This window comes from Primulina eburnea, chromosome 4 (genome assembly GCF_022965805.1).
Source record: "Primulina eburnea isolate SZY01 chromosome 4, ASM2296580v1, whole genome shotgun sequence".
Lineage (NCBI taxonomy): Eukaryota > Viridiplantae > Streptophyta > Magnoliopsida > Lamiales > Gesneriaceae > Primulina > Primulina eburnea.
In genome coordinates this window covers 41620707-41642323 of record NC_133104.1, presented here as the reverse complement: position 1 = coordinate 41642323, position 21617 = coordinate 41620707, and the positions used below count along the sequence as shown (strand labels likewise).

Genomic DNA, 21617 nt, shown 5'->3' with positions numbered 1-21617 from the left:
AGCACGAAGAGAAGTACAACATTTGAAACGTGGAGCGACCTTACTTCAAGGGGACAGAGAAATGTTAGCTTTTACGAGATAAACACATTCCATACAAATCTTGGATCAAGGGTTATCTAGGGTTAAGTCGATGCTACATGTGGGGCACTGCCCTCACATGGTTTGGATGGACGAGATTCACTGTTTCCAAACAATAAAAACTATATGCTGTACAAAAATACTGCGGTTACACACAACCTGAATTACTTTCTCAAGAGTTTCACCACCGTTTTGAGACACTTGTTTTGATGCATAAAAAGAGAATTAGTCCCTTTTCGGTAGCTTAAGCTTTGCTTCTAAGTCTCCACTGTAAGGTGCAACATGGTATGCATACTGCTGCATAACGGAGAAGAACACCATTTCGACACAGACCAAAACATTCTGGATTGCTTCCTCAACGTGCTCTGTGTCCAACCAGAAATGATGGGATCTAACAACGCCCGTTGCCACGAGGATGTCAAGCACCACTCCCTGTGTGGAAAGATAAATATTAAATGAATCACGAGAAGGTAATAATTTCTATGAACAAATATGGGCGTTCTAATTCACGAGATATGACTTTTATTATCCATGGAGTTGAACCATAAAAAGCAACAGTACAGAGTGTTAGAAATCCATGAAACAAGATTTAATTTTAGTGACTCTCATCAATAGCTGAAATTGTAAACTTCAACTTCGCGGTCTTATAGAAATCGACTGCTCCAGTTAATGAGGTCATTTAAACTTATAACGAGAAGGTACACACCAAATTCTACACAAAAGATAAACATGTATGCACAATGACTAGCAAATTAACTAGCACTATCACAATTTGCGTCCAAACTGGAATTTCAATGAGGTTTAAGACGGGACCAAGGGAAACAATCGATACCTGCCAAAAGCAGAAGAAAACAATCCCTTTGATGCAGAGGAACTTAGCCAATGGGGTGTGTGGTGCCAATTCTTTAGCAAAGACATGGTAGATGACAACCAAGGAATACATTGCTAAGCAAAAAGAGAAGTTGAGAAAAATGGTGAAAGCCCAGCTGAGCCAACTCGGATACATCCCGAGCATTTGTAACAATATCACCAAGATAGAGCATGCGGGACGGACAACAACAAACTGCCACGTCCAGTACTTGAGAAGTTTCAATGTCCGGTGATTTAGATGTGTCTTCCTAGGCTGCACATTTCCGGGGAAAAAAAAAGGAATTTCTCTCAAAAAAGTTGATAATATTCCAACAAATTGAAGCAAATGTAACAATATAACATCATCTCGTAGCTTATGCTCGTGAAAGTAGCCAAAGACTTCCTACTGCATATGGTGCGCTTTCAGTAGGAAAATCGCTGTAAAATGCTACTCAAAAAATCATAGCAAAAATCCAATCTTTCTTTCAAATACAAAACTTTCATCATTAGTTATTTTTAAACCCAAATCTCAAAAAGCAAAATAAATGATGAGGTACAGAAAAATCCAACCTGAAAAAGAGTCATCGGGAACGAATGATGAATCTCCCTCCCTTTAATCTCATCAGGCACAATATTGTTGCTCATGGATATATTTGAGTAACTGTACATCAAAGCCAAAAACTTCGCAATTGCCTGCTCCATAACCATACCATACACAATTCCACACATTATCAGAAGCAACCAAAAAATCAACAAGAAAAAAAAATGAAGAACAAAAATACGCAAAAGGCCGCATACCAAAGCCTCATAGCATTCTTTAACAGAATCCAACAGCCTGAAAAATTGTTTGCCGCCGCGTAAATCTAATAGCCCTACAAACGAGTCAATAGCGTAAACTGGAGTCATCATTATTATTATAATAATGGCCTTTTGCTCCTTGGGATTCTTCCAGTAGAACAAGTGCTGAGATAATAGCTGAAAAGTTAAGTGCAGCGTCATCATGACGGAAAATCCTGACGCCGCAATCGTCAGTTGCCTCCGATCCATGTTAGCGAAATCCATTTTTATGCAACCCAAAGTTTTCTCCTTGTTCTGCAGAAGATTTGGTGAACCCACTAAGAAAATCAAACAGCAAAATCAGTAAAATATATAAAAGGAAAATCTTACAGATTTCTGTGAATATCCGATGGCGAAGGAGCTTCTATCCGAACAAGTGCATCTCACCTACGGACGCCTTGGACTTGCAGGTCCACACTCAAAAGCGTGCCAGGACACTATTTTTAGCAATGCGCGTCTCCACGGTTTCAAAATAAAAGGTGGAACAGTAACCGGATTTTAAACTGCAAAAAAAAAAATGAAAAAAAAAAAATCTTGAATTTCACAAAACCTGACAGATTCAACAAAATTCGTCTAGTTCGTTTTGTCTCATCTTTCACCTTTTCTTGAAATGAAGATTATTATCCACCAAGACTGATGGATGTAGTCAGACATGCTTAAAGACCTAAGTCCATTTTGGGTCGGGCAGTTCCAGAACTTGTCGAAGCCGGTTCCAAGATAAAAACAACCTTGGAACTTATCCGAATATATTAGTGGTTGATTTCATCTTATATGTTGGACACTATCCACGTAATAGAATCAAGGGCTCAAATTTAACTATATAATACAGGAGGTCCACTAATTTTTTTAAAATGAGACAATACCCCTCTTTGCTTGAATTTCAAGACTCAATACTTCTTTGCTTGAATTTCAAGATACCATATTTAGTTGGGTCTCATGAACCATACCAATTAATTCAATTTTTTGTAAACCTAAAATTCAAATATATTATTCGACTGAGTTTGTTATTATATAGCATGTTCATGTATAATTTGTCAACTCATAAATTTTCCAACAATTTCTCATTTGGGTCATATGAGTCATCCAAAAATTTTCTCAGATAAAATTAGACTGGAGTTCAAGTTTTGCTATATAAGTTAAAAGCATGTCTCTTTTGAGACAGTCTCATGAATCTTTATCTGTGAGACAGGTCAACCATACCGATATTCATAATAAAAAATAATACAGTTAGCATAAAAAGTAATACTTTTCATGGATGACTCAAAATAATAATTTGTCTCACAAAATACAACTCGTGAGATTGTCTCACACAAATTTTTATCATAAATTTAAATAAGGTTTGCTCAATACAAATTATTTGGCCAACATCCTTTACAGTTAGTACGTTGATTCAGAAGTTGTTTCTACATACATCTAAACATAATGGTCGGTTCCATCATTATAAAAAAAAAAAAAATCACTAAACCTATCAATTATGACAATACAACTAAGTCCAACAATCGTTTGAAGCAAACTCATCTTCCCATTCTAATTGTGGTTAAAAATTGACTGTATTATTTTTAGGGTTTTAAAAATAAATTAATATTTTTAAAATTTGCATCAATTATAAATTATTTTTACAAGTCTGAATCTAAAATATATAAAGTTTCTAGAAAATATTATTACCATGATATTATTGGTTCATGAAAATTTCCATAGTCGGTTAACATTAAAGATCCACCATGATATTATTATAATATGAAGTCTAAATCTTGAAAAACGTAAAAAAAATATGAAACATGTAATACAAAGAATTCCATCTATTTTCAATATGGATGAGAAATTTTTTAAATTTAATCTCATGTGATTCGACTAATGTTTTCTAATCACGTCCATGTTTTCTTTCATGCAATAATTTTTCACATACTTTAAAATTTTCTATTACAATAAATACATGCTCGTCACATGTGCATTTTAACACATAAGTTGATAATATGATATATACATCCAACATGAAACAAATCACCATCTAAAATTGGCTTTAATAAATCTTTAAGGTATTTAATCGCAAGAGTATCACTTGCATAATTTAATGTGATCAACGTTATTTTATTTTGTATTCCATAAATCTTAACAATATCTAAAACATATACAACTATAATATGTGTTTTGTGACAATTCTAAATAATCATGCCCTAAAATTATTTTTTGAATAGTTCAAGTTTTATCAATCCAATGACATGCATCAAGATAAGTTTCATGTATCAAATGAGTTCAAATATCAGTTCTCAAACTAACTCTACAAGAAATATTTGAAAGATGCGATTTTAAGTAAATTTCTTAAATGTGTACATAGAAATATTATAAAAATCAAGTTGAATATTACCAGTAAATTCAATAAAATCTTCTTCTTCATTTATTATAAAAAGTTGACAACATTTCGTAACATATTTAATGATGACTTATCGAGATATTTCTTTTATAATTGTAAAAGTTTTACCACTTGAAGTATTAATTGTTGTTGGGTTGATTCCCTACTGAATGATTGTAAAGTATCGGAGTCAAATTTATGTACATTGACTAAATATTTTTTCAAAGTGTCGATGCCACCGAAACTACCAACCGTTTTGTAAGAATATTTGGTTTTGCAAATTTTACATACGATAAAAGAGTTGTTCATGCATTGTTTTTTTAACATCGAAGTGATCCAACTTTGTTTCTCTTTGCTCGAGTTGTCATCGTGCTTGTTACCATTGTGTTGCTTGCTCGAGCAGACGATGGTATCCCTACATCTTTGTTGGGAAGTTTCATTGTTTCGTCCTCCTCGTGACCAAGTTTAACTTCATCGAAATCGAAGAAGTAGCCAAAAATGTTGACTAAAGTCGAAAATGTATTCACCACCACCACGACATTTAGAATATGGCACTATTGAAATTTGAATTATTTATTTGCGTAAATTTCGAAATAGTAACTAAATAATTATAAAGGGAATATTGAGTATACATAAATGTATAACAAAATGTATTGAATATATGTTGACAAATGATATCAAAGAGAGAAAATTGATTGTAGAGAAAAGTAAAGTTGTAAAAAATAGTGTGAAAATATTAAAAACTACCTTGTTTTTTTTATAGTTGATTTTTGACCTGGTTCAGGAAATACTGAACCAATTAATGGATTGGAGGCAGTTTCGGGTCTCGTTCATCCGTACCGGTCCTCGTTCCGGGCTTAACAAACTGGTTCAAGTTCATTAAGCATGCTTATATGTAATTATTTTTTACTTATCCAATGAATTCTCAAAAATAAAAATGCAAATCGACGAGAAGGATTAATGATGAGATTGTTTTGTACAAACCAAAACAGAAAATTATGCGCACTCAAAGTTTAATCAGAACTTGTAATTCAAAGCAATCATTGATTGGGATGCACCCTTGTCTAAACAATTGGGTAACATGAATAAAAGTCATATCTGTCGAGATCTTAAGTTGGTGAGATGAAATGAAGGGACCCAATTTCAGGGGTCCTTTCTGTATGCTTATCTACCAACTGGATAAGAATCGAATATGACCAGAAGATAGATGTCAATTTACAAAGAAGCGCACACAAATAATTACTATTGAAATAGATATATCACTCATACCAAATACCAACACAAGTTGTTAGGACACACAGCAGTGATCTTTCGATACAATACACCGGATAATATTTCTCAGATCCTCAAAGCTTAACATTTTTAAACGAGTCTTTAAAATCATAAAATATGTCACGGAACTGGTCCTTGCAAAGAGGGACCACTCCACTAAAAACTACACATGCACCACCAGAGTTGCGCAACAAGATGATGGTACAGAGATTACAATGAAATTTGAACCGTATAATCGAATTCAAAGGGAAAAAACACCCAAAATGGTTCTTGAAATTACAACATCACGACCAGAAATATATACATTTTACAACACTTAGATGTAAAGACGATTCCATAAATACAAAGAAACAGAAGATTATTTTCTCAGAAATTCTGAAATAGCTTCAATAAGCAGACTTCAAGCTGTACAAGAATTTACATTTTTTTGGATGGAAATTATATTTACCTTCCCCTGTTTCTACCTAAAGCTTAAACCTCTGCCAGTAATAAATCACAGCTGGGTTCTTATCAGAGGTGGAATAAACCACACAAGCCGCTATTATGAAATTTTGAACAATCATTTCTTGATCCAGAATGATAATTCCCCTAGAGTTGATCATTGCCCAGCCTTTTGCAGAAAACGCAAATTAATTACCTCACATGCGTATCATAAGCATCAAATAGAGTATCAGGGACCACCAGAGGCAGTTTTTCAACATACAAGAACAGTCGCTTCAAATTCTCCCTTGTTATAGCCCCCATGTCTATCACATCTTTGCTATCCAGAAAAACCCATAGATCGCCAGAGTTAACCCTCTTTAAACTGTCACGGCAAAAGGGACAAGATTGTGATCTTGAGTGCCTGCACTTAGAAGAGCTTTCATGTTACCAACCAGAAGTAAAAAATCGATGAAATGGAGAAGCGAAAAGCATCAGATGCATAACATGCTATGAAAGAATGGCATCTCTACTCTCCACAACATTGTGTGAGCCCACATGTATAAGATTCACAAAATCGGTACGATAAATTCCGATTTCTGACAACCAATGCTTGTGACATGGAACTAACTCAGTGGAGGCCTCAGAATTTCCTCTGCCAATGAATTATGAACTTTACAATAGAACACAAGTAAATGGAAAAATAAGAGCGATTCAGAAGACACGATTACTGTCTCTCTCATTTTATCAGAAATATTCCATAGACACCAATGACCAAACAGGTAAAAAAGTTACCAATTTCCTATGTATCGATCATAGGACATGGGAGATCAGGAAAGCACGTACAAGACACTCCAAGAATGAAATTAACAAAATTGTATGTTTCTTCACACGGATCCAAGAGACGTACACAAAAAAAGTAGGGGGCAGAACGTACCAGTCCCGATAGCATTTAAGGCACATGGCATGGTTGCAATTTGGTAGGACTACCTTACTGTTCATTTCCATACAAATTCCACATTCTTCTTCCCTTTCAATATCTAAATCAGAACAGTGCCTATGTTCTTCTTCATCTCTTCGCCTGTATCTCTCGAAACACACAGCTTTCTGCTTTTTATCTTCTGAATCAGTAACACCTCTTTGAAGTTGCAATAAAGAGGGATAAATAATGGCTGGAAAGAAGACATAATTGCACATCAGGATCCACGTCACCTATAGGGCATAGGCCTCTTTAAGTTAAACTGCTATCTGCAAGCAAAACTTAAGCTTACCATAAAATTCCCTGATGCTGGCTTTCCTCTCATAAGTGGACATGGTGGTGGTGCCATCAACATATACCTGCGCCATGGTCCAGTTTGATCAATTGATTGCATGCATTATTGGGCAAGAGATGGTAAATTCTTCGAGGACAACAAGTAGCAACACCTTTAGGTTGAAAGTACTTTACACAAAAAATAACGGGAGGTGGGCGATAAACAAACACTCACTTTATATATCAGGATTCTCAATAATCCAAGTGCACCAGCAAGGTGGCAGTCAGTCCACTGCACCAAGAAAAGGAAAAAGTGCGCCGCTGGACTATATGACATCCTCATTTGTAGGCAAGCGCCATCATACTCACGTGAAAAATCAGATGCCCTACAATGCCAACGAAATTTCCAATTTTTAAAAATATGAAATTTTCAACAGAGTATCTAACTCGTACAAAGCAAAAAACACTATAAGAAATCAAGCAAAAACTGCCAATAAACATATCAACAAGTATAACAGACACAAGAAAATTTAGCAAAAGCTTCAATCAATCTAGACGCAAATTGATTCCATATCATCACAGAGCTCATCACTAGAAATCATGAACAAACCTCAAATGCTCCTAAGCAAACAATTCAAAAATTCAAAACAGCAGTTAGTTGGAGCTGAAAATGATACCTTTATCACAAAAAGAAGCAACCAAGAAAGATTCAGCCCAGCATTATTCAATTAAACCTTCCTTAATATCTAATTCAAGTTGAGTAAAAAGAAGGGCCTAAAAATGAAAATATCTAATTCTCAACGGCCAGTGCTCCAGTCCTTGAAGGCTAGAAAGACAAAAAAAATTCGGGGAAAAAGAAAAGAAAAGAAAACACCTAAAAACTACATATATTTTTGTTTAAAAAAAAAACAATAAGCAATTAACAAACAGAAACTCAAACCAAAAAGTGAACAAAATAGACTGCTCATCAAATACTTTTACAAAAACAAAGTGCTCATAAAGACCAAAAAAACTGAAAACTTCGTAATCAGATACAAAGGAAGATCGGTTACAGAGTATTAGCATGCTGAATATCTGCTTCAAGCAATTTCAGAGAATCCTTAAACGACTTCCGCACTTGAGCGCCGCCGCCGCTAACGTACATCTCGGCCACCACTCCTCTTAACTTATTTAGACCTCGGGAGATATATGAATAAAATGACCATCAATTTTGATCAGTTACCCTAAAGTAGATGAAGATTAATTTATCCAGTGAAGGGGAAAGAGTAAGAAGATATTTCTGAATTTTCACTTATTAATAATAAATAATAATAATATTTGGTTTCTCTCTCTAGAAAGTTTCCAAGCAAAAATATTATTATTTTATTATTTAAAGAATAAAATAAGTAATATTTTATTTATTAAATAATTATTTTTAATAAACATTTTATAAATATAGAATAAGGTGGGAATGTTGCTATCAAGCATGGCCTTATCTTCGGTTGAATTGGCAGGACACAATCCATGGATAATATTCTTTTTTATTTTATTATTATTATTATTATTTTAAGAAAGCATATTTTCAGTTATTTTTGGCAATTCTTTTGTATATTTACTAATTCCAAACAATTGATTTGGAAAGAAAGAGAGATACGATTCAAAATCGAATCCAATATTTTGTTTGATGGATCGTGGACATATTTGAATTTTTAGGACATATTTTGATTTTTAAAAAAAATAAAATGGTGGTTAAAAGATATTTGGGCTTTTTTAATTTTATTGTTTTATTAGTTTATCTCTATTTTTCATAATTATAGTACGATTTTATTTAAATATAACTAATTCAAATTGCAACGTGTTCTAACCAGATCTCGCGATTAATATGTATATATATTTATGTATTTTAGGAATTTTAGTTAGTGAACAAAATTTTTATAGATGGATTTCTATGAGTTTTAAATAATATAGCATTTGAGCTTATTAGATATATGTGGTTATCTTAATTTATATATTTATGCATTCTGATCTTACACATTATATATGTGTGTGTGTGTTATTCTGATTATAAATATGTATTTACATAAATATATTGAATAAACTAAAAATATATAAGTACTAAATAATAATAAAATTAACTGATAGTTATTAGAGTACAAAATTATATAATTAAATTATTTGAATGAATAATGATATATGTATATTCAATTTTTTTACTTACTTTACTATGAATTTATTTTAAAAATTCATTATTATAAATGATATTTATCATGTATCTTGATATATTAAATTCTCAAGATGATTTTTAAAATTTATATAGTTCATATTATAAAAAATTGAAAAATACATTAAATAATATTTACATTTTCAATTTCAGCCCACCCTATTTTAAAATCTTGGCTATGCCCCTAGTAATAACTTTAAATTGTATTTAGACCATTAATAATTTTTACAATAATAATATTACTCATATTTAATATAAATCTAATTAATTATAGAAAATAATGTATGCACAAATATATATAATGAAATGTGAAGGACTTTTGTCAAATATCAGCACTATAAAGAATATAATATATATATTAAACTAATGCCCCGCTGACTTAATATATTATTATATATATACATATGTTATCGGATAATTATTTTAAGAATAATAAATTATTGTTTATTTATTTATAAATAGGCACATAGTGGGCTGTCTCTTGTTTTATTCTTTTGTCTATAATAGGGGTTTACGTTAGGTTTACGTCTCGTTCTGTTGATTGTTACATTGCAATTAGTTTTACTTTTATACCCAATTTTTTTAATATCCATTTAAAAAAAGACAATTCGTATAAAATAAAATCGATGGGTTTGAATATTTTAATCTTGAAATCATAATACTTACAAAACTATCTTCCGGTCACGAGGAATAAAATTTGGCATGATTTATAATTAATTAAGAGTGGGTCTCATGTGAGACCGTCTCACGGATCATAATCTGTAAGACGGGTCAACCCTACCCATATTCACAATACAAAGTAATACACTTACCATAAAAAGTAATACTTTTTCGTGGGTGACCCAAATAAGAAATCTATCTCACAAATACGACCCGTGAGACCGTCTCACACAAGTTTTTACCATTAATTAAAACGAAAAATTAATAAAAGTTTTTTATATATAGAAAAAGGTGCTCCTGCTCCTGTAGAATACTTTCTGATTCATAAGATTATCACCGGTTCAATTTTCATATTTAAAATATGTATCCTGTGAATTGTAATCAAATTAGCACATGATATTAACAAAAAATTTTACATCACAAAAATTCAATTTATTAAAATCTCATGATATATTGAATACAAAATCTCACGAAATCTCGAATTCGTGACATGATATACTTATAATTTATTTCAAATTTACTCACAAATTTATATGATATGTTGAATCGTAACTCTTTATGACTTTCCATAACATAAAATTATTCACCATTAAATGGACCCTTAAAAGTATTAAAATGAAATTACGTTTCTCGCCATAAAATATATGCCAATTTTGATATCTATGTTCACTAGAAAACTGGCGAGCAAGGATGCATAGTCAGCGGTAAAAAAAACGAACCCATTTTACAAATACGTCAAGATACATTTACTGACGAAAGTGAACCAGATAACTATTATTACATGGTAATTTTCCTATTCAACTTTGACGTAAGGCATACTTACATTCGACACAATAAATCAACGCCACACATTATCAATTAATCCCTAGTCCTGGGTTAGTGAAGTTAGCCATGGTAGCATACAAATACAATGCCTAAATTGTATGTTGTAGACGCCCCACGGTACTGTTCCCTATATGCTGTTTATGGTAAACCTAAGTTCCAGTTACTTACAGAAACAAATGATTCACGTAGCATACATAGTCTTTTTCATGTGCAAGGGCAAAGTAGGAGTCATAGCTCCGAGTTGTTCTCTCTACATACATCTTCAAAAGAAACTGTACCTTCCATGAATAAGCAAGCCACATGTGACGTATCAAGATCATTAGCGTGTTGTAGAACAGAAAAGTCCGACAGATGCTACACAACTCGAACCCATGTTCCACTACACATGGGACATCCATATGCCCAGCGGCTGATCCACCACGTCTCCTTCTCATTCTGATTAGTATTGCCCGCACCTGGAGATGCAAAAGCAGATGTCTGCCGCAGGCATCTGATGCACTGGATCAGTAACAAAGACAATAGATGAGTACATACATGTATCAAGGATCCACACATAAGACGAGACTACAACTTAGTTTATTGTATTTGAATAGCAAAGATACAACGTTTTTGGATATTATCCATCATGGGACAATAAGCTTTAACTATATACATCGAGTTTGAACAACAAGAAGCGGCTGGATGAATGACTTTCCACTGTACCAATTCGGGCAATTAAATGTTACACATGGAAATTCAATTTACTGCGTCATTTCCAATTATGGATGAAGCCATTCAAAATAGAAAAAAATAAAACAGAAATAAGTTACAACAATCAAAATTTTTAAATATTCATCTGGGACGTTAAAAAAGAGTGATTATGCTCAGGTTAGATTTCTATTGATCATAAACATCTTTCCATTGATCATAATCATCTTTCGATTAATACACACGCATATATATATGCAAAGAAACTTTTAACAAGACATTCTGGCACTAAAAGAAAGCTGAGAAAATAATTGCTACTTTAAGACTAACAATGGCGGATAAAAAGAATGATAGGCCAACAGTATGTTGAGTTCAACATCCAATATGACTATACCTTGTACCACACTCCTTCAAGTCCAGTTTTCCAAACAGCTGTTACAACGTCTCTTCTGGATCCCATGATACCATAATAAGCTCCTAAACCAATTGATGTGTTCAGTCCAAAGGCTGCATCTCTTTCAGAGATCCTACGCTTCCTTGGCCACAAGCCATAAACTCCATTATAAGCATCACCATTCTCAGATGAAGCAGAGTCGAGTAAATCCATTGAGGTGCTAAATTTAGAACTATCATCTGAGAGACTCGTGTCATCCGGATCAGACCAGGGTCCACCAAACATATTCCTCTTGTGCCACTCTTCAGCTGGAGGATGCAGTTCCAACTCCCTGAGAAGCAAACCTGCAGCATCTGCACCTCTAGGCCGGGGCATATTCTGCTCAAAACGAACGATTTTTATGGATGAAAATGTGCATCTTTGAAATCAAGATATTGGTTTGTAAATTCATAGGCTGTGCGTTTAGGTGTAATTTCACCCCAGAAAACTGGTGGATGATGGTACAAGAAGCCATCAACTAGGAAAATGTTCTGTATCAAAAGACAAGTACCTGCATATGAGGGCCAAGTGATGCTTCCACAACCTCTGGTAAAACAGTATAGTTTCCATCAATATAATGAAGCCGGACTTGAATGTTGCTGCTCCCCACCTGGGAAACTGGCAGAGGATGTACCAAACCTGATGTCCTCCGACAGAGATCCATAAGTATAAGAAATAGAACCTTCACCTGCATGGCAGTCGTAATAAAACTAAGAATATTAAGAGGACAGAGTATACAAAAATAGAAACTTCCAAAAACAAAGGCTCCCCTTGTGACCCAATGGCTGCAAACAACCAATGTGAAATTGGTCTTATTCTTAGCTGGATGCAAATCTAATTCTTACAGTTAAGCCTTCAATATCTTGGTTCTCAATGACGAATCTACGCTTCCTTCCCCACCCACAAAAAATAAGAATAAGGCCCATTTTATGCGAGTTTTGAATTAAGTAAGAAAGAGAAATCTTCCTTTTCATTTTCCCCTTTTCCATAAGATGACATCATATGATAACTTTAAAAAGTCTGCCACATCCATTCTTGTTGCTCATTTTTTCCATGTAAATTTTGCATGTATTTGCATACCTCCTCAAAGGTGTATCCTTGACCAGCATTGCCAGAACCTAATCTTGACCGACTGGTTGGACCTTCTTCAGGTCCCTTTGGCCCATTTCCCACCTGTGCAGTTCTTGCGGCTTGTGTTTCATCCAACCTGACTACAGCAGTAGCTGGTTTTGCAGTAACTGTGTGTGTTTCTTCTGATTTGCCTTGCACCCCAGGTTGGGGTTTTTGGATTGTTGAATCAGTATTTCTTTGAGCAGCCCCAATAAACCGCGGTAATTGTGTTCGCCGGAAGAAAAAACAAAACAGTAGAAGTTGGCATAGCCGGTGAAGAAAATGACAGTCTCCAATAAGTCTAACAGCTGGAGTTCCTGGAAATGTTCCAGTGTTGATACTTATTGGCATAAAAGTTGAAGGACCGCTTATGGGGCTTGGTACAGAACTAGGAACCCCTTCAGGTGTATTACTGATCTTGGCAATTGCTCCTTGTACCCAAGCTTGCATCTGAGTGCTTCCCGTAGAGCTTACAGTTCCACCTTGCGCACCTGAGCAAAAAAAAATTCAGCTTGCGTCAGACATCGGAATTTGAGAAAATAGAGAGGCCTAGCTAAGAATTAGGAAGAATAGAACATGAAGTCAGTCATTCACATCTATACTTAGGTCTTAGGCGGTAGTCACCAAAATCAGGCGCATCAGGAATGACAATGATATTTTCGTGTTTAAACACTGGAAATGAAACGTGGGGTTTTTAACTGAAAAAACAACAGTAAACTTTTCCAATGTTCTGACCAAATGCAGAAAGAAGTCCCATGACAGGACAAAAATATAAAACGAGGAAAACTGCAAACAAGCATATACGAGAGAATAGCACCTAAAACAACACACACATGAAACAACAGCAAGCACCGAGTCAAAGCTAACAATGCCAGAATATCCTAACACGGAGACAAAACTCATCAGGGTTTGGAAGTCGATCACAGGGGTCAGGGCTTATGGAAGACTGGGAAGTAATTGCAGTATGGTGATTTTGGAATTAATAGCGTTCAGAGACTGGTAATGGCAGATTTAGGGTTTTGGACTGGGCCTTGAGGTTTTTATTTTCAACAAAAACCAAAGCAGTGACTTTTGAGCAGGGCCTGTGTTTTTTTTAAATGCACGGTACATATGCCACTGGATTTTTATTCTACCATAAGAACCTGAAAAACGCCTCACTGCATTTTAGGCACAACTTACAACTTGAGAAAGGTGTGCTGCTGCACTTTTTACACACAACTTACGCCTCGAGAAAGGTATGCACGTAGATAAATGATAAATCTCTGGAAAGCGAGGTGCCAGAAGGTTTCTGGGAGCCACAGCTGTGGCTAGAGAAGCTAGGCGCACCCCCTTAATAACTGTGATTAAACTTACATTCTACTGAGGCTAAAATAATAGCAAAACTTGAATTCTAGAGTAGAATTACCCGAAGTTGTAGCCGGTGTAGAAGTGCTTTGGGTAGGGCTTGTCACCACATTACGGTTCCCACCCGTGCCTGCAGTGGCAGCATGACTTGCCAAAGTGCGGCAGAAACTCGCATAACGTCGCAGACGTGTGATGAAGTGTGATGCTAGATCAAGGACTGCGTCAACATAAGCCTGCAATATAGGATGGCATAATTAGTTCAAAAACAAGTCAAATAGGGATATAATGGGAAATTGAAGTGTCTAAAACTACACCTGGATGCTAAGGACTAGAGATGGGTCAATAGCCATTGATTCGGGATCAATACCAGACAATGTCTCGCCTGATGCTTGCCATGGTTCTTGCACCAAGGCAGATGGATTCATTAATGCTGATTCAATTCCTTTGCCAAGCATGTCCAATAACAACCTTGCTTGCATGTCAAGAACCATAGCTCGAACCTCTTGAGCTGTAGTACCTTCTAGTAGCCTGCATTTTATTCTGTCCAGACTCTGCATCATCCATACACATCATAAGATACTAAGAAGAATTGGGTTAAAAAGTAGCTCATCAATGTACAAGCTTAACTAAAAATACTAAGCATGAACGTGACAACCAACCAAAAAAGTGCCTCCTCAAAGTACAGGCTTAACTAAAAATACAACGCGTGAACATGACCATCAATCAGACTTACAGGTCCATACTGCTCTCTGTGTTGAGTGGACGGAAGGGAGTGGAAATCAGCATCCAACACAGCAATAACACTGTTCAACGAAACTAGAATACCATATTGGACCGTCAGCGAGAGACAAAAATCAGGAAGCAAGGATATGATTCCTAAGAGCAGAAGCCATATGGATGAGATTTTTTTGGCTTCTTAAACTTGTCGTCATATAGAATCCTTAGCAGACTAAAACATATAATTATCATTAAATTCTCCAAGTAATGAAAATTATGGAACACTGACCACTGTACCCTTGATTGAACTATTTCTTCATTACGAAACAGACCCCTTAGTAGAATGATAATGTGCATTATACTTGAAAGATTAAGATAAGATTGTGTTTTAGAAAAAAATATCCTCCGTCCCCTACTGAATTGAATAGCATAAACATTATCATAGAAGGATCGATCATAGAGTCATTTTACTTGGTCGCATGAACACATGTCACCCCTTTTCATCACGTCTGGCCATTTGTTCTTCACCTACACTCTCAAGTCACCATGAAATTGGACAGAATAGTTCTCCCATCAATACAGATTAAATATACGTACCAATACCATTCTCTGCGGCACTCTGAGTACAGCCAACAGCATCCCACCAATCAACCCCCACCAATAGACTCCACCAAAATCTGCCAAGAAAAGACAGCAGCAAAACATTAAGTATCCAGATGCCCTAAAAACCAAATCCACTCACAATAAAATCAAGTATCTGAAACTGTCCTATGTGACCAAATTCAGCGGCAAACTCACAACTAATTATTAGGGTACCTCTCTGCAATAGCCCTCTCCCATGAAGCAGAATTAACTTTCGCCTGGCTAATAGGACCAGGAGGTGGAAGAACACGGATAATTTTTAGTATGGTGCAATCACTGCTTGTATCGTGCCAAACAGAAGCAGAACAGCAACTCGTAGAAGAGAAAGCAGGAGCAGCTATAGCAGAGCCAACATGAATCTGATAGTTATCAACAGATGTGAAGTTTGCACCAGAGAAGACATGAACTCCGCCCCGTAGAAAAGAAACCGCAATTTCACCACCATGCGCAGAATACACAATTCGCGCAAGCGTTCTAACATCACTAGGAAGATCAAAAGGATCGAAACTGACCCTCTTCGAAGCCTCGGGAACAAATTCTGGTGTATTTTTCCCATCAGAGACTGATCCAACAGTTGCTGCTATAGGACCCTTGAATTCGCTGGATGCTGGAATGCATTTGATTACTTTACTCACCCAAACTGTCTGCTTAGGTGCCTGTCCACCAAAGCTGGAACTAGGGTTTCCAAATATCTGATGGATCACTACGTTCTCAACAGATGATTCCCAACGTTGAACTCTCCATCCAGTGACAGAAGGACCCTCATCAGGATCATAAGGGGACATGTATTGCCCTGTACCATCAACGTAACAGACCAATGTATCAATAAACACAAAAGGAAATATGCCCGAAGGACGATAACGAGGATGCTGATAATTGATGCTTTAAAATAGATGTAAAACACTTAACACTCTGAATTCAAATCCATCAAGGGCACATAAGAACAAGCCAGTAAATTATATAATACAAGAATGATTCAAGAATAGTAGATGAAGAAACATTTTGATATTTCTTTTCCTTTTCCAATGTTATGTATCGATGTCGGCTGCAGTTAATAGGGTGGAGGGCAGAGATAAGGGAGCGGATGACAGAGACAAGGGAGAAAAAAGAAACGGGATGGATAGAGATCGGCAATAGCAAATGAAATCTAAAAGGCAAGAATGGATCCGCGAATAAACTTTGATGCCGCATCAAAAGACCAACAGCTTGGACCATCAAATAGTAAATCAATCAGCAGGCACACAAACACACACACACACACACAGCTTGAATTTGCGCAAAAGAATACCTTCAACTATGACAACTGATATCACTGAACCGCCACGTGTTGGATCAAAGGCAACTGCAGTAACACCAGAACCCCAAGTTGTAGTCGCAGCTGATTGAGCTGCAGCCTCAGGACTCACGTATGCAGAAAAGTTTGAAACTGGAGAACAATGAAGTGCTACAATATCACTGCAATCATGTTCAGCCTGTTTCTTGCCATGCTTTGCTTCTAACAACAGATACTCCTGCCACCTCAACAAGTATGCAGCCAATGGAGCATAACCATCCCAGGAAGGAGGGCTAAGTGATGGTGGTGGGACTTCATTATTCACACTTGCTTTTGGAGTAACGTGAAAACCATTCCCAGGGCCAGGAGTGACTTCCCAAACAACAACAGTCGAGGGGTTCACAATCGGAACACCAGCCACATGCATGGCTCCAGAATCCGTCACAATAGCATCAGCAGCCATAATCCCACTAGGCCCAGCTCCCAAAAGCCCTTTACTTGTAGAAAACCACTTAGATGGCACACCACTCTGATTAGGTGGCCACTGAGACCAATGGATCTGAACAGAGCCCGATGAGAAAACAGTGCAGACACAGAGAAAATTTGGCCAACCAGCTGTTGCCAAAACCAAAGGAAACTGCTCAGAGACGAATAAACACGAAAATTTGATCCATAAATAATTGACGGTGTATAGTTGCTAATTTAATCAAATGAACTGCTACATTTGCAAATAGTCAATTAAAAGAGCAATAGCTTTGAATTTCAGATTTTTATCAACTGCATCTTGTGGTACATATATTGCTATATGCAGGAAAGGTGATGCACAGAGGAAAGCGCAACATCATAAGCAGATTGAAAGCATAGATGGAACTTGCAAATGCCAATTGTGAGCAGCGACTGATGGGGACTACTAAGCCCGGAATTTAGCTTTGGCCAATTAAATAATTGCAAATCATACATCACTGTAAATAACATATAGTAGCTCGTGAAGAGCATGTTTATTCTTAATCAATGCATGGTATATAAGTTAAAGTTCTATGACTCAACCATTTGTGACTAGAATAATTTTCTATTTTCTCTGCTGAGTTTCTCTCAATTCTTACATTCAATCTCAAAGAAGCATTTCAAAAACAAATTCTTCATTCTTCCACAGTTGTTTCTCTCTCTTACATTTAGGGTCAAGGTAATTTTTCGTTCTTTTTTCTTTGTAGATGGGTGAGAGGGTTGATGACCTTTTACTCATAATTGGCAAAGAACAGAATATCAATGATAACAAAAGTTTTAATTGGCAAACCACTGTCATGGTCACGTATATCAATAGTCTAATACTCGCGAGAAACATAATGCACCTTGTATAAACAGTGTCCACTCCAGTTTTTATTTCCTTACAAGGCTTCCCAGGTTTGGCCCCAACTAGCAAACAACTACCAAGTATTGCAAACTGAGCAGTTTTACCTATCTGCTGCAAACTGTTAAGTACAAACCAGGATAAATCTCGCCCAGTTTCAACCCCTAATGGAGAACAACACCGACCATTGAAATCTAAGGATTTTCATATCATGTGTGCAAACATGTGAAGGAAAAACTGGATCTCAAATCTGAATGAAAATAATCAGTAAGCTAGGCGAGAAATATGAACCTGGAGAATGAGGTTGCTGTGAAAGAAATTTCTCCTCAAATGTGGACTTTGTTGAACCGCTTGACCTAACCGAGAGCCACCTATACTAATTTTATACAAACCATGTCAACAGCAAAGCAAATGTATTAAATAAAAAATACTTACATTTAAATGAACAAAAAATAAAAGGTTCCGTACTGGAGAAACTCCTGAAAGCCACTTTGTAATCACTGCAATATCCTGGCGCCACTCATATTCCAGCTGCCAACAACTAGCATCTTTTACAAGATTTGCAGGTCCCTAACAATCAAAACAGTCAGATACAAAGAAGGCAATCAGAAATCTCGTGTACAACCAAGAAACAGTAAAAAACCAATTATAACAGTTACGGGAAAACTTAATTTCTCAATAGATTAACAATCGTTGAATTTGAGACAGTTCATGGTTATTTCCTTATTCAAGGTGCTCAACATGAGTAGCACACCTGAGAAGGTTGAGTCCAGATGGTTATCCTCCCGTGGAAATTAGCTGCCAGCAGCGCTCGAGGGCACGATGTCGGGGACCACTCAATGAACTGAATAGAATCGCGAGGAGAATCTGTCAAACATCAAATATCAGAGGGAGAAAATTCACAACAAAAAAATATAAGTATCCCACCAGAAGAGATGGTCGAATAATCGTCAATCTCCGATACAGAGTGATGATTTACGTTTTTAGTGGTACAGAAGTTACTATTTTCAAAAGAATCTCATAATTCATTGGGTTTGAATTATAAGACCCACAAATTCATGTCTTAGACATTATCATGTTTCTATTTCGGTGCTCCAGTTCATCCTATTTAATAAAACTGACTTTATGCACTTCAAAAAATGCGCAGTTAAGTTCACAACCCGATTGTCATCTCATTGTTCAACATGTCAGAGAGATGTTAAGAGACTTTCAATAACTCAACACACATAATAACTTGTGAACCAATACATGGTAGATGAGTTAGTATATCAATAACTGTAAAACTAAGCCCGGATGATCTGAAAACCTGCCGCTTAAGTAAACGGTCATATTGTGCAAACTCCGAATAATTCAGCATCACAACACAATATCATGAGTAAGTTGCAAGGATACCTGCTATAACATTAAAAACTGTGCATTCAGTCGGTCGCTCTGGAATGACTATATGTATAGGGATCCAAAATGGAGGATTCGAAGACAAACTACACAGAAAATGATAATGAATCAGGGTTCGATAACACGTTGAGCTATCAGGTCATCTATGAGCAAATTGCATCAATGCAAAAACATTCCAACTTTAGAAAGAAAAACAACAGAGTGAAAATAAAACCTCGGGATTCTCGCACAAGTTTCTGAGGCACAAGCTATGGCATTTAACTTCCCACACCAAGCAACAGCACTGCAATATAAAAAAAAATGACTCCTCAAAAGGGTAATAAAAATGAAGACATAACAGAAACAAGAAGAATATAAAGAAACAAATGGTAGCGCCAACTTTTCAAAAAGAATACGAAAAATATATATATGGATTCATGTTACAATGATTCCAAACAATTTGTTTCTCCGTGACCAAGACTAGAATACTTCGAATAACAAATAATCGGTTCTTCAGTATAATAAAAGTGTAGCAGTGTAAAGCATGGTCAACACCGCAAACGGACCGCAGATATATATATATATATATATATATATATATATATATATATATATATATATATATATATATATATATATATAAAGGTCATCGACCATCATCAACAACTGTAAAATAACAATTAGAAGGCAAAGATTTTTGCATCTCGAAATTGAAGACAAGTCAAGATTCAAGACCACATAGAAACCTTATACCTGTCCAATTATCCATCATATATATATATATATATATATATATATATATAAAAGCTCATCGACCATCATCAACAACTGTAAAATTACAATTAGAAGGCAAAGATTTTTGCATCTCGAAATTGAAGACAAGTCAAGATTCAAGACCACATAGAAACCTTATACCTGTTCAATTATCCATCCCCCTGCCTGTAGGCTTTCATTGCCAACATTACTGACACATAGAGTACCGAGAAGTATAAATAAAACCCAATATCGAGAAATTAAGCTTCCTACTGAAAACCAGTAGAAATACAAGACCAAGTTCTTGAACCATACCAAATTTCCAAACCGAGAATTGCACGCATCAAATATTATTCAAACTACAATTCATTACACGAAACCATTCCATCAAGCTCTAAACACAAGAACGTCACCTAAAAGTGCGGCAGAGCTCGGGAACACTCATTTTATACAGCAAATTGGACTTCGGCTGGTTAAGCTTTATGCAGAAAACAGTAGCCGGATTCACAAAATCCTCATCAACGGGATCATCGGCAGAATTCAACAACGCATCCGCCGAATCCTTCTCGGGTGCGACCTCCATCACCACATCGTCTTCGCAAACTGAGTTATCGGATTTTTCCGCAGAAGGAGGTTCTGGGAGGGCATAAGTGGCGGTAGGGAAGTCTTCCTCGGAGTCCTTGGCACCCGCAACTGGTGGTTGTGGGGACTGGGTCGAATTGGCTTTATTATTAGTATTACTCATCTAGGATACCAAATGACCAAAAACCCTAAAATATAATATAGTTGCGTGTGTGGAGGTGGGCTGGGAAAGGCCCCAATTGAAGGCGACAGCAAGTACTGTAGTTGGGGAAAGAGAAAGGAGCTTCGCTCGGCGGGCGGTGGGGTTAGGGTTTCTTTAAGACCACCACGCAAGCGAACGGTTTCTTTTTCTTTTAATGTCAGTGTTGTAATAGAAAAAAGTGGACTTGCACGCCCAACGAAGATTTGAAATTTTAACAAATATTTGATTATAAAAGTTAATGCGTATGTATATATAGCTCGATGATAAATAAGTATTGATGATGTAATGTGACGTCCGGGGCCAAGAGGAGATGAGAGGTGACTGTCGATGTAATGAGATTACATGAATAATTAACGATTTTTAACATGTTTTTAGACGAAGGGATAATGAACGAACTGATCTCACATTG

At 36.0% G+C, this 21617-nt stretch overlaps 3 protein-coding genes across 4 annotated transcripts; all 3 read right to left on the bottom strand.

Moving 5' to 3' along the window:
- Positions 1-57: 57 nt before the first annotated feature.
- On the bottom strand, positions 58-2341 carry LOC140829064 (uncharacterized). 2 transcript variants are annotated; one of them, XM_073192032.1, is made up of 5 exons: positions 2095-2341; positions 1726-2019; positions 1498-1620; positions 911-1201; positions 62-510 (listed from the first exon to the last, which is right to left on the bottom strand). In XM_073192032.1, the coding sequence occupies exons 2-5, from the start codon at positions 1987-1989 to the stop codon at positions 304-306; spliced, it is 885 nt and encodes a 294-aa protein (XP_073048133.1). In that variant the 5' UTR covers positions 1990-2019; positions 2095-2341; the 3' UTR covers positions 62-303. The 2 variants fall into 2 exon arrangements, with proteins under 2 accessions (XP_073048134.1, XP_073048133.1); XM_073192033.1 differs by lacking the exon at positions 2095-2341 and having other exon boundaries at positions 58-510; positions 1726-2088.
- Positions 2342-5596: 3255 nt separating this feature from the next.
- On the bottom strand, positions 5597-8327 carry LOC140829062 (E3 ubiquitin-protein ligase AIRP2-like). The gene is made up of 5 exons (XM_073192029.1): positions 8111-8327; positions 7294-7444; positions 7078-7144; positions 6744-6978; positions 5597-6230 (listed from the first exon to the last, which is right to left on the bottom strand). Exons 1-5 carry the CDS (start codon positions 8200-8202, stop codon positions 6020-6022), a joined length of 756 nt encoding a protein of 251 aa, XP_073048130.1. The 5' UTR covers positions 8203-8327; the 3' UTR covers positions 5597-6019.
- Positions 8328-10992: 2665 nt separating this feature from the next.
- On the bottom strand, positions 10993-21340 carry LOC140829061 (mediator of RNA polymerase II transcription subunit 16-like). The gene is made up of 16 exons (XM_073192028.1): positions 20838-21340; positions 19907-19975; positions 19690-19778; positions 19052-19164; positions 18766-18867; positions 18589-18673; positions 16965-17564; positions 15851-16469; positions 15632-15711; positions 15051-15133; positions 14632-14868; positions 14379-14550; positions 12944-13464; positions 12375-12551; positions 11825-12202; positions 10993-11241 (listed from the first exon to the last, which is right to left on the bottom strand). The coding sequence occupies exons 1-16, from the start codon at positions 21167-21169 to the stop codon at positions 11098-11100; spliced, it is 3801 nt and encodes a 1266-aa protein (XP_073048129.1). The 5' UTR covers positions 21170-21340; the 3' UTR covers positions 10993-11097.
- Between the last annotated feature and the right edge of the window lie 277 nt (positions 21341-21617).